This window comes from Ischnura elegans, chromosome X (genome assembly GCF_921293095.1).
Source record: "Ischnura elegans chromosome X, ioIscEleg1.1, whole genome shotgun sequence".
Lineage (NCBI taxonomy): Eukaryota > Metazoa > Arthropoda > Insecta > Odonata > Coenagrionidae > Ischnura > Ischnura elegans.
In genome coordinates this window covers 98,298,358-98,312,313 of record NC_060259.1, presented here as the reverse complement: position 1 = coordinate 98,312,313, position 13,956 = coordinate 98,298,358, and the positions used below count along the sequence as shown (strand labels likewise).

At 38.1% G+C, this 13,956-nt stretch overlaps 1 protein-coding gene across 3 annotated transcripts in view; it reads right to left on the bottom strand.

The window, feature by feature from the left end:
* Positions 1-13,956, bottom strand: part of LOC124171042 — a 130,282-nt gene that overhangs the window by 22,563 nt on the left and 93,763 nt on the right. For all 3 annotated transcript variants that reach the window (XM_046550188.1, XM_046550189.1, XM_046550190.1), the window contains exons 4-8: positions 5,066-5,295; positions 4,321-4,490; positions 2,774-2,918; positions 2,179-2,330; positions 147-279 (exon numbers count right to left, since the gene is read on the bottom strand). In XM_046550188.1, the coding sequence (XP_046406144.1) occupies positions 147-279; positions 2,179-2,330; positions 2,774-2,918; positions 4,321-4,490; positions 5,066-5,295 (830 nt within the window). The remainder of the gene's footprint in view (positions 1-146; positions 280-2,178; positions 2,331-2,773; positions 2,919-4,320; positions 4,491-5,065; positions 5,296-13,956) is intronic.

The window sequence follows — 13,956 nt, the reverse complement described above, 5'->3', positions numbered from 1 at the left end:
CAAAAAGGAGTACATATAAAGACCCACTCAAGAACAGTATTGCAATACATGCATCAACACTGGGAATAAAGTCAGGTGAAATGCATGCATGAATTATTGGATAAAAAAATACACACTAAATGAAAATTGAACAATAGCAATCATACTTGAGTATGGCCTTTGGTGAAGAGCAGCCGGAGCTGGATTTAGGAGGTTAAAATGAGGTGGTATATTTCGCTGGAATGCTGACAGAAGGAAGCTATCTAGTTGATCTCTATCACCTGGGCTGAATCCTAGAGTCTGAAAAAGATTTTTGCGCATTAGTAACAAAACTTTAAATTCATACACGACATTGAAAATGTCTGCTTTAAAAATGGAATTTTCTCAAAAATTTATGCTGACCAAGGTATCCTTAATCTAATTCTAGTAAGATAATGAATAATGAAGCATCATTATTCTTTAGCTTCAAGTAATAAATTTTTTCTAGCTCTTAACTCCCATGGATGTACCATATAAAATGAATGCATTTTTTCACCATAAACAAGCATTGTGACCATGGGTGCCGACAGAAAAATTGTGTGCCGACAGAAAAATTCAGTGCCATCCCTGGTGTGTTATGCTACCAGGTATGGCTATAAGCTTCCATTTAAACAGTAAAAAAATGGTAGCTTTGTTTTAATTGATGTTTTTAGCTGTTCATATTTGTGATTCTTTGCTTTTCTAATTACATACTCTGTTCCTATTCAACAAACAAAAGGAGCTGTTACCAAATTTTGCCAAAATGTTTCATGAGCCACGATTGTGCAATTGTCTCTCCCCTACCTTGCGCTCCACTCCCAGTGCCCATGATCGTGATGAAATTTTAATTGATAAATTTCGAACAACTCATGAAAATTTTCAATTTAAGGCACCAATCTATAAATCAATCAAAATTTAGTGTACTAGTGAAAAGTATGCAAATTTTATCTTTCATTTGATTCTGTGTAAGCGCAGGTTGTGGAAGGCTGAGGCGCAGATAGGAATTAAGGCTAAGGGGGATTTTAGGCACAACTAATACTGGGAGGTGTGGAGGGTATGGATTACAAACTAGAGTAAGCGGGAGTAGCAGGGGCCCTCCCCCAGAAATACCTAATTTAAGATAAATGGTTCAAATTGATGAGTTTCACGGCTTTTGGAGAGGTATCTTATTAATCCTTACACAGTTACATAAGTAACATTAATCCAATTTAGTAATATGGATTGAACTTAAAAATTTCTCTGAGCTCAGGGGGGAGGGGTTTATCCTCCAAAATCCACCCCAGTTGCTCCACTGGTGAGAGGATAATCATTGGCAGATGTGATAATGAAGTCATTGACATCAATCCCGTGGGGAATGTCCCCCCCACAATATTTGATGCATAGAACTTAATTTCCAGAGAACTCATTGAGGTATTAATGAATTAGCATTATTAGAATTTTTTCTCCTGATGGGGTATAAAAAAGGGAAAAAATGATTTAAAATCAGAATTTCCATGATTTATGTAATTTCCGAGGGAGGGCCCCTAGGCCTCCCTTCCACTGGCATTCCATGCCCCCTAATCCCCCGGAAGCCTGTCTTCCACAAAGTTTTACTGCAATTGATGCCTATGAATCAAGAAGCTGATATCATTGACAATCATACAACATACTGACTGGCAGTGGTCAACTTTGAGAATTGTGCAGAGTACCAGAGTAATTAATTCATGTAAGGTAGTGGTGGATCTACAGGGGTTGATGGGGAAATTTCATCCTAAACCAAGCATCATTCGTAGATGGTTTATCAGATTTTCCACCCAGTAGAGGACCTCCAATGGAAAAATATTCAAAGATAGTGATGAATCAGTTTGGTTCTTCAGTTTCAGCAGTACAAAGCCCAAATTTTGCATTAAACCCAATTTTTGCTAATTATTTTGATAAAGAACTGGAACCAACAACAAATGTCAGAAACCACATCAAAATAAGAAATGATAAAAAGGGGAACCTTCCACTCCTGCAAAAGAATGCAAAATATTTTACTCTAAGGAACCAAAACTATGAAGAGCTATGAAAAGCAATTCACTAAGAAGCAATTTTTTAGTATTACTTATCAATTAGGTACTCTGGAAGTTTCCCCTCCTCAAAATCTAACTCATAATCTGCCTCTGATGAAAGGCAACACCCTTAAACATTCTCTGAACATACCTGGCACATGAACTCAAGAGGATTATCCAATGATCTAAGAATCTGGTCCAATTCCCTCATCCTACTTTCACATTTGACTTGCCTGCAGCCTAAAGCTTTGCCATTTTTGATCACATGGACTCCAACGAGCATTGATATTTCAAGGCATGAAGCTACCAAAAAGAAAAAGATTAATATTAATATTCTTATGGAAATTATCATTAAATGGAATATAATTATGAGATAAAAATTGATGAGTACATATTCAAAAAGCCCAAAAATCACTCAAAAACTAAAATTTTTTCCATAATTACTTTTTATTCAGTTTTACAGTTGGATAACAATAACTTTTTTGAGAATCTTTCTTCAGAAAACCCCTTCACAGGAAATAAAAGTCATCACCCGAAGTATGAATATGGTTTCTCGTGAACAGTAACTTAATTAATTGCATTACTTGAGTTAAAGTGAGGACACCAAAAAAATTGGCTATTCCTTGATGGAAAGTTCATTAGGTACTACAATGTGTACCTATGCCATACACATGCAATCTGCATCAGGTATGGATTGAATATTCCAGCCCCAGAAAAATAATTAATATACTAATATGCACACTCACCAGGCATTGCAAATGTGACGGTATACAGGTTTCTCCTCTTCAGAGCAGGTACTTCTATAATTTCTCCCGCTTTATCAATATTGATGCTTAATTCATCCTCTTTCTCAAGTGGTTCCGTCAGAAGGACAATCACCTTATTATGACCCTAAAAAAGTTACACTGTTACAGTACTCGTTTGTCAGGTTTTATTTTAGCAACATATGTACATGACATTAGTCCTAAACACAATCATAAAACATTGCAGTAGGTACTCAATTACATAATTTTGTGTGTGGATGGTAGAAGAATTATCACAGCAATTTCACACATTAACACATTTATTATAATAGCCGATTTTTTACCCGAGGTATATCTTTATGGTGGAGCTCCTACTTTGAAGTTCCACCATTAGGATGGCCATCCAGCTGTAGTCACTGCCCTATGTTCCCTAGGTCCCTGACAAGGCCATGAGAGGACAGGAAGTATAGAGTCAGGAAGGCATCACACACTCATAAACAGCAACCGTGGGAGAAAGGACTTCCTTACATGTGACCAATACGCATTGAGATTCTCATTAGACAGTGTCACTGCATTGCTCAACATCTAATTAACGTAGTCCGACTTAACTTGAATGTATTTCATGGAAGCGAGGATAATTACTGTTCTCATTGAACCGCTTCATCTTCACAAACCCCAAACTATTAGGAATCCCATGTTTACCTCTTCTACTATCCCTATCAACATGGAATTGCAACGAACAATGCCCAAAGCTACTTCATATACTAGCCCTAAGTATCAATCACATAAATACCTAAATTTGCTTCATACTTAAGAGGCTACAATCATCCAAGTAAGCCACTTAAAAAATACTTGTATCTCTCAAACAAGCATTCAAGGAATTCTTATCATAGTAAAATAATGAATTCGTTGAATGAAAATAAAGATTCTTTCCTTAATTCCAGCCAGCAGATGCCCACAAAAGATGAGAAAAATGAAAATAATGAAATACTTTCTCATTTTAATGCTTGCAACTCTCTTAGCTAATGTCAATGCAGAGGGCTGAAGTTTTAAAATACGCATAATTTGGCTCAATTGTTAACAATCAGCATGCATCGTTAAAGAGCCCATCAGTTTGAGATTTAATGCAATGAAGACCAAGAAAAGCTCACATTCTTGCATTAAAACTCAAGAGGTTAGCTCCACAAGTTATAATTTTATCCAAGAAATAAATTTAATCAGGCTTTAAAAAGTTCCTTCTCAAAGCATTGCATAGTCAGCATTCTGTGTTGCTTGAACAAACTGTGCGTTTTCAAAACAACACAAATATTCTGCATTTATTAATAATAGAAGGTGCAGGGCTACCGTGCAGGACTTGGTTCTGGAGAGGAACGTACCATCATCATCATCTTTTGGAGGACAGGCACTGTCATGCCACCACAGCAGTTATTTCTTTTACAAATACTCTAATGACCACTGAGGTCAGGCTTAGGTATGACCATTCGGTAGATGGTAATATCATCTTAAATTAGAATAAAATTTTAGAATTTTGTGAAATAAAATGTTCCTACCTCCTTCACTTTTTTTGGCATCACAGAGAATGAGGCCTTTTCCATACGATTGGTTGGTAAGGTGACCATACGGGACAATATACCCATAGCAAGGTTCAAAAAATCTGTCACAAATTTTGTATCCTTGTTTTTAACTTGAAGATGCTTCCACTGGTTGTAAGATATAAGTGCTGAAAAGGAATTAAAGAAATGAATGAAGTTATTCACGTCAACTCACAAAAATTGGATAAAGTAGAGATGGACAAATATTTAATGATCATATCCTAGGTAAATAAATTGGCAATTGTCCCATTTTGTGGTAGTTTCTTATTTATGCATACAAGTAGCTCTCTCTGAAGCATTTAATGAATAGATAAGTATGGAATATTATGGAAGTGCCGAAACCAAATTTTTTCCCCACCTTATCAATACATATTTTGATTGAGGCGTGCAGGTTATCCTAAAACCATAGAATGGCATTGAATTAAATATCAAAGGACACTAAAATCATTCAAGAAATGTACCCTAAATTATACTTGACAAATCATTTGCTATAGGTAACCCTTCACTCAGGCATGTTTAGCTTCTGGTCATACAGTTTCAATGGACTCATAAGAAAAGAAACAAGCTGTAAAAATACTTCTGGGAATAGAAATAAAGCATTATTTGGACCTGAATAATTTAATAAAGTGACAAATCATAAACATTGCAAACAGCATCAAACATGCAAGAAAAACATTGGAAATGGAGAATAATTTTTAATCACCTGCTCTGTGTTCTTCTGTGATGCTGCTCTCTTCGACTCCCAAGAGCATAGCAATGACTCTCTCAGGGCACAAGAGTCGGCCTATTGCTGATACAGGTTCAGGATGTTGAAACAAATAATCCAAGAATAATGGGCATATGATCACTATTTGAAGCCTTACTCCAGCCATTTTCTCCTCCATCGCTATTGGAATGCTTGTTCTGAAATCCTCCAAACACACAGTAAGCATTCTGCAAAAAAAATTATGAACGTTAGACAGTCGTGGATTGCTGAAATTCCATTACAAATAAATATTAGGGCCTTGGAAAGATCCCAACTAAGTCTTCCGCTAAAACAAAACAAGTGCGGCAAGCGACCAGAGGCGTGTTTAGACTATTTCTGCATGTGCCCCAAGAGTACTCGTGAGCTCAGTGGCGGATTAAGGGAGGGCGGCAGCTGCCCCCAGGTAATTTCTTGAAAATGTGAAAAGATGGTTATCTTTAAGAAATTAAAAAAAAAGCGGCGCCTCAAAATGTACTTTTAAAACACAATCAGAGACAAGTACAAATATTCGCGTCACGGGAGAGGGTTGGAGTATTGAAAAAGTTGGAGTCATGGCAGATTAAGAGGGTAAAGGGGGTGACGTCCCTCCCCCATTATTTCTGGAAAATTATAAAAGATGGAAATCTTTAAAATGGCTCCCCAATCGGTTTTTATTTTACCGTCTTAACAAACACTTAAAAATAGTTTAAGTTTATCAAAAGCCTGTACCATATACTACCATACTACCAAAGCGCCGCATAGATTAATCAACCGCCCGCCTCAAAATAACGACCTTAATCCGCCCCAGGGTTAGCCCTCCCCTCTGAAAATTTAATCTCATATTCGAATGACGCAAGCGTCAGCATGAATATAAAATAATTTTTTTCTATAAAATGGGTTTTATCTACATTTCATCTAGGGATTTTATGAATATAGTTTGCATTTTACTCTATATTTTTAGGGTTTACAGGCCTTCAGATATCACGCGAGATGGCCTCAGCAGCCATGGAACCCACCGCTCTTCACTTCCATCTCTATCTACATACTTTCTTGCCAGTCTTAAGAAATCTAAGACCCTGCATAGAGATCGGCCATTTCCGAAAATTCCACTTTGATTTTATAAAATACACCAAGAAGAAAATGTTATTGAAAACATAGGATCTGGAAAATGAATTAAGTCGGCAGATGAACAGTTAAAAAACAATTCAGAGTGGGCGGTAGTTGTCTTTTTTAAAGCGTTTGCCATTACATTTCCGCGCCACCTCAAAAAAACCGCCTCGACAGACAAGAGGAGGGAAAACAGGGAGAGGAGAGTGTAGGGAAGAGTTGGAACACGAGCCGCTAACCTGCGCGAAAATGCTAAAAAATTAAGGTGTACGTTGTGGCTCATTTGATTGCCTCAATAGGGTGGTTTCCTATTATTTTTTCGTTGTCTAAATCGAAAGATTATTACTCCTAGAGTACGCATTTCAGGCTTTCATTCTATTTCACGTTATAAATGCTCGGTTGAATACGGTAGTTTCCTTCATCAAAGAAAATTAATAGGTAATTCATTGATTGCGATTCCTTACCCACCTCTAGTGTATTCATAATACACAAATTATTTGGTTTTAGAAATCCCAGTTTAGACGAATGGCTATGGTCAATTTTAACCGTACCTATTTGAAAAAGGCCAAATTGGCGCCCATGCGATTCCACTCCACGTGACTTCACAGGGACCTAGTTTCTGTAAGAGTAGACAGGAGTTTACATTGTCTGAGATTACCAATGCATGCATGAGGCACAGAGCTCAGGGAAACTACTCTTAATATTAAAACAGCCTAAGGTCGGAAAGTTTTCCTCGTTTGATAGGGTTATTAATAATCCTTATTTAAGCCAAGCGCTACCTGCTAGCAGGGTACTCTGCTACCTGCTAGCATCCTGCGTCATATCAGCGCTCAAAGCCTCGCCCCAAGGTCACCTCACACGTCGACAGCTGGAACCAGAAATACGTCACACGGACTTTTCCCAGCATTCCTACTTAGCCGTCGCGTTTTAGCGCGCTTGAAATTTTTCATTTTTCGTTTAATCGCGAAAAATAGATATCGTCATTCTAAAATCTAAGAGCGTGAAATGCGTACTCCAGGAGTAATAATCTTTCGATTTAGGCAATAAAATAATAATAGGAAACCACCCTATTGAAATTTATTTTCGGATTTTTTTCTATTGACCAGGCTTTCATATCTCCTGTGGTTATTCGCCAACCGCTCTGTTTGTGATTGGCGATGCAGCATGAATATATTATCATACAATATTATCGATGCATTCTCGTCAATAGTTCTCACCTCACCCTCTCTTCCCCTCCCTCCATCCCCTCTCCTTCCGACTCGCACCATGCGATAACATTGCGATTAATCTTTCTTTCTTCGATCCAATACCACTGCGACAATACCAAAAAACAAATCATTTATTACAACACTTCGTAAATAATAATGGCTTCGAATAACGATGGCTTGGCTGCACAGCTTGTAGCATACCTGACCTGAAATGGAATTATACGGGGTCGAAGCGCGGTTAATTCAAATGATATTTTCGCGCCAAAATTCTTACATTGATGTATTTTTTTCTTTCGATCAAAAATGTAGATGGAACAGACGTGTACTTGAAATTAAAAAAAAAATCAACATTTTACCTGGAAACTGCATTCATTTTTTCATAGATAAATAATATTATCAACTTACTGCGAGAGTGTGAAATGAAGGGAATGATTAAAAGAAAGTAAAATTGCCGTATTTTGCCTTCAATGCTGGCAAACCATCATCATTCCAGCAATGTCTCTGTAAACGCCTAATTTTCGTTTTTCTGAAAATAATATGCAAGGAAGTCCAAATCAGCAATTTTACTGACCACCATCCGCCGCAAACTTTTCGTTTTGGGATTGTGCTATGTGGTGTGATTAAATCAGCACTAAAAGATGCTCCTTCCACTTGATTTATCTCATCTATACTCTTCCTAATTACTTTTCGTGTACTGATATTTTTTATCCTGATTTTTTTCCTTTTTCTTGACACTTAAATTTAATGGAAATAAAATTTCCACGTTTAATTACCCTTAAGCCCTAAAAGATAAAAAATTGAAAAAAATGAAATCTGTATTTATACCAATTAAGGCTTTACCTACTTGAAAAAAGTCCTCGCCTGCCAAACCGAAGGTCGCGGCTTCGAGTTCCGCCTGGATAGGTTGCCCCTATCCAGGGAACGGGTATCCGTGTACATATAATTGTTGAATATTACGAAAACCCTGAGTTAAAAGACAAGTATCGCTGTTTTCGGTGGTGTAGCAATAAATAAATATTCGTTTCTTACGTATTAAATCAACAATTTCCGCTTGAGATTTATCCATAGCCATCGACTCCTACTGCGTTCGAAGTTGGACTGCTTCAACTTCGCTATTGGCAAATCGAATCTCAATCGATTGGTAGCCCCTCCTAGCAGTCACTGTCCACACGTGCGAGTCGGGCCTCAGTCGACCGCTAGAGCAGTCGACGTCGACGGGTGAGCTTAGTTTTATCCTCGTGGCAGGCAACACTCAATGCGCCGGATGGGAATGGGGTGGGGGAGAGGCAGGCCAACGCCACGGATGGACAGTGGATGCTTTGTGAGTGAGCGGCGATTATCTCTTCAAGGGACTCCGAGGCGGCATTCCGAATCAAAAGTGCTCACGATGTTGAGAGTTACGGTTTGGACAAAAGAGACGCGCTCTCACATGGAGACAAAGTTGCATGACTCCCCTTCAACCGGATTTTCCCCCGACGTATTACTTGTTAAAAAGTACGCCATCATTTTGAAATTTTCAGGGTGCATACATTAATCCCTTGTCAACATTTATCTATGCCTTAAATATGAAATTTCAACGTCAGTGTCTTCTCCGAAGCAATATTTTTACGTTATGGATTCAGTTAATTGTTGACAAGGGTGTATTCTACATGCATTCTTAAAATTTCAAGGTGATAGCATAGGTTTTTAACAAAAATTATGAAAGGTTACATGACAAATTGTAGCCGGTCGAGCGGAGTGATGCGGCATCTTAAGCCATCTTAACAAGTAACCTGCGTTTCGAAGAACTGCACTTATTCAAGAGGTGGAAATAACTTTCGAATCCGAGTTAATTTAGGCTTACCTTTCATGCATCAACTGAAGTAACAAATGGAAACAAGGAATTTTATTGACTGAAACCTCCGCTACTGCTTCAGGAGAAAAATATTGCTAACTATCATTGAAAAGAATAGAGAGATAAAAGCAATTTTTGCAGGGCAAAAACGTTGAAATTTTCCGTAATGTTCTGTATTTGTAACCTTTACTTATTAAAATTCCCAAAAAAAGCAGACAAAAACGCCAGAATCATACGAAAAATGTACAATATGCCGACACTCCACTCATAAGATTAGTGAAATATGTTATAATATACTTAGAATAAACAGTGACCAAAGCCTTTCAGACGACAATATTTCCTCCAGCTCCACATACTTGCATCCTCAACGTAAACCTCAGTTGACACCTATAAAATAGACTACAATAAAATACACTACACTTACAAAATGCACAAGACTGATGAGGTTACTCTTTTGCAGTCAGAAAGAGATGTAAGCGTTAAAGTTTAGAACCGGCGTACAAGAAATGTCTAAACGTGAATGCTCCAGATAAAACGGCAACGTTTAATAATCCAAAAATAATTGTTTCTTTGCGCATAGAAATTTTGCTGACTTTCTTTTCTGATTATAATAGCTCTATTTGGTCGAAGTAAAATATGTAAATTGCTTCAAAGTTAAAAAAAAACCTTATCGGAGAAGACCCAATGCAGTGTTCCATGCATACACTTGAGTAAATTGTACCAGAGGTAGTTTTATTGCGAGGAGATATTCTAAGCCTAGTTGACCAAAGGCTGATACATAAACGGTCTTTGGGGTTTGAAAATAGGAATAAAGTTAAAAATGAAGATATCTCCCATATTCCACGTAAGTGGCTAAATATATGTAAAATACCAAAATGTCCAATGGAAAAAGGCCATACGGTAATATTAGAAAAAAATATCTATAGAGGAGTGAAAATGCACGCAATCGAAAGATATCCGAAGGGCAGACTGTACTAATGGCGAGAGTCGCAAAAACTGAGAAGGAAGAGCTGACCTTTTCTACGACATGCACACAACAGAATAGTTGCATGGATTTCTAATAAGAGTGGCAAAAATATTTCTAAAAATAGAGATAACAGGCGACACAGAGCGACTTGTAGTCTATTCCGCGGTGACGGAAAACGACTTTTTTATTTGAGCCCCGAAATTCGATCATTTTTTCCCCAAGGACTTCCCCAATTCTAGTTTCTCCTTCAAAATGGAAAAAATATAAAAGTTTCCCTAGAACCTTCATTATTTCCCGTGAATAACGAATTGGTGGTCGTAATTATTCCCACATAGTAACTTTAACAAACTCATACGAAATAAATGAGAAAAAGTCGAAAACTCTATTTCTTCTTCCGTAGCCAATATAATCAGACCCCTATTGAAAGGATCGTTCAGAAAATGAGTGGCAAATATATTATGGAAGAATGTTAGGAGTTATAACGGCATTATGTAAATATTAAGTTTAGACATTAATAAAAACAGCAACAGATAATTCAACTGTGTTTAGCGTGTGTAGGTATAGTGACCGTAATTTGAAATACGAAAATATTTTTCGTCAATGAGATGAAAGGAAATATTGTTTGAAAATTTTTAATATGACTAAAACGAAAATAATAACCTTCAAATGTGGCAACACTTAGTACAAATATTCAGAAAAGTAAAGAAAATATCACATTTAAATTTTTTTGTAATGGCGAAAAATCTTACAAATAAAAAAGTACTCCATAAATGTAAAAAAAATTTACTCAAAAAATATAAACTATTTTTAAAAAACGGAAGGAAAATGCAGGTAGCCTAATCCATTTTGTGTGCGGGAAACCATCATGAGAGTAGATAGAACAGAGCGGAGGAGCGTAGGGAGCGATTGAAGGACATAGGCCGGCGTGGCATCAATATGATGCCACCCGCCCGTTGGCAGGACCGACGCTGGGCATCAATGCTATGCCATCCGCACTCAAAGGGATATCGGAGATGGAAAATGTTACGGTGATGACGGTCATCTTATTCCTATTCAGAATTAGTATTTTAAGTTGAAAATCCACTAATGCAACCGACCTATCCTCATTTTCCCGCTAATGAAACAGAAAAATATTCAAACAATTTGATGGAGAAGAATTAGCTCCCACGAATGTAAAAATGAGGGTAGAGTGTATGGGATATGAGTAACACCATGAACATGACAAATAACCAAGGATGTTGCTGAACATGCAGATTTTGAAGCAATACCCGATGATACATTTTCAATGAAATTTCCATTCCAAAAAAATAACCGAAAACAGTAAAATTTATAGGCTGCTATTTACTTTTATTAAATTTCTGGAATGGCAAAGTTAAACCTCACCAAATAGGGTCATAGCACATGACAAAAACGATCAGAGTTCCTGGGAGGAGTAACTTCTTCCACGTCATATGGAGAGAATAAGATTTATGTAGAAAATAATGTATGTACCTTGCATGACTTGTGCATGATTTGCGAGGGATTTAAAAGAAAGGACACGTACAAATATGAATAGTTCATGGCAATAATAACAACTTAGTAATTTTACATACTACGTCGATTTGAGCAACAAACCGGTGTCGACGCTCACTGTGACATTCGATTTCGAGCAAATAACCATCAGAATGAAAGTAACGATTACTGTTTCACCGTAAGGAGTGAATTACAAAAAATAACATTTCGTAAAAAGTAGTCGATGCAAGTAGTACAAATTTTTGCTAAGCTAATCGTAACAAGTAATCCGATCAATACAATCGTTACAAGTAATCCGATCCTACAGATACTTTTACTCGGTTACGTCCCATCACTGAATATGAATAGTTATGCGGTCATTAGAATTGATTGAAGGGGTGCGTCAAACCAATTCTTAGATGGCTGTCCAATGATGATGATTTGTAACTAATAAAGCGTTTGATAGACTCCGATTGAATCCCTTTATTTGTGCACGTTGGCTTGACAGTGATAGGGCCAGAGAGAGAGGAGTGTTCTGTGAAACCCAACGCCAAACAAGTCCACTCTCCCCGTAAGGATGCGATAAACACTCCCTATCCTAATTTTTAATTTCAAAAACTTTGTGCACTTTCATAATATTTTATTTAATTACGCGACTATTTTCTCCCCAATACGGTATTTTGAGCTAGAAAATTAACGGTGGAGAAGCAAATGGTTTTCACAATGACCATAAAATCTTCCACTTAGTGAAGTTAAATTTGGGTGAGTACAAAAACTCGCTACTCTGCGCATTCCGATCGAGAAGGAATCTACGTCTACATACTACTCAGAAAGCCACCCCAATAGGTGTGTGACGGGGAGTGTCAGGACACCAGCCGTTCACCCATGAAAAGGATATGCTCCAACGAAATTACGGCTAGCACAGTGGCGGCTCGTCAGTCAAATGCTCGAGGGGGCCACACTTCACCGGGGGGTCAACATTTTTTAATATTTTGTGTATTTTAGTGAGTTTTAAAGGCTATCTAGCTATTTGTTTAATTTAAAATTTTATAATAATTTCAATATTTATAATGACAAAATTTAAACCGAAACAAGGTATTCTGCAACATTGCAGCAGCACCAAGTGGACGCCAGATTATATGCAAGCCGGCCGGCGCGGCGATGTCAACTCACTAGATACGTCGCTCTGCGCATGCTCGGGCGGCGTCCCAAGACTTCCATAAGGCATAAGATTAGGCGCGTCATAGCACCAGCAGCCCCCACCACTACCACGCTTCATATAACAGCATGGCGATGGATTGGGACGTTCTGACCAGCGCCCTACGGCTACAAATCTCGCGCTATTTTTGCGTGTTTCTCCTACATTTCCGATGTATGCGATCGAAAAAAACACTTTGGTTAAATAGATGAATAATTATAATTGAATGAGTATTTATTTTATTTTTTCTTTTTCAAATCTTTGGGAGGGGCGGCGTCCGAGAGTCCTTATGGGCAAGCCGCCACTGGCCTAGCATTAATTGAAGTCCTTTATCGTGCGGGGGGAAAACGAATTCCCATACCTATCCGTTCGGCAAAATATCTTTCTTAATTTATCGCTTCTGCAGGACAATATGATTTACAATCGTGGTAATTCTGCTCCTTAAGGGAACTCGAAACCTTAGGAGTGGAAGCCGTTAAACTAGCGCATACTTAATGCGGAGTTTCATTTTGCAGTGGGGATGATGATGGCCTTGAATACCTAGTGGAAGATTTTCGTGACAAGATGATATATTCATGGCGAAACACGTGGTGAAAATGAAAATGAAGACGAGACGACAGAATAGGAGCTAGTAATTCGTATTACTAGGCGTGATGGCTTCATCTGCGACAATCGTGGCACTGACGCCGGAGGTTCAGCATTAGCATCCAAACGTATTGAACGCATTGCCATAAGTACGGGTCATTGCAATTGAGGCTGAGTAGTCCCAAGGCCACCTTATACAACAGATTAAGCAACATCGGTATTATGAGGTCTCATTCACACAGCGAATACGTAGGGTATACGGCTTACTGATGTGATTTCCGCCAGTAGGGCATGCTCATAATAAATACGATAGCCGGCGTCAATCGGCTTCACTTGGCGCGTGATGTGTTTCACCGCGGTCGCACGGCTTCGACCGCAAGTCGTGATCCCGCGCGTCAATTCGCTCGCCGCTCTGAAACTGAATCATCACTTGGTTTGTGAAATAATTTTCTTTCGTAATTCAACGAGAGTGAATACATT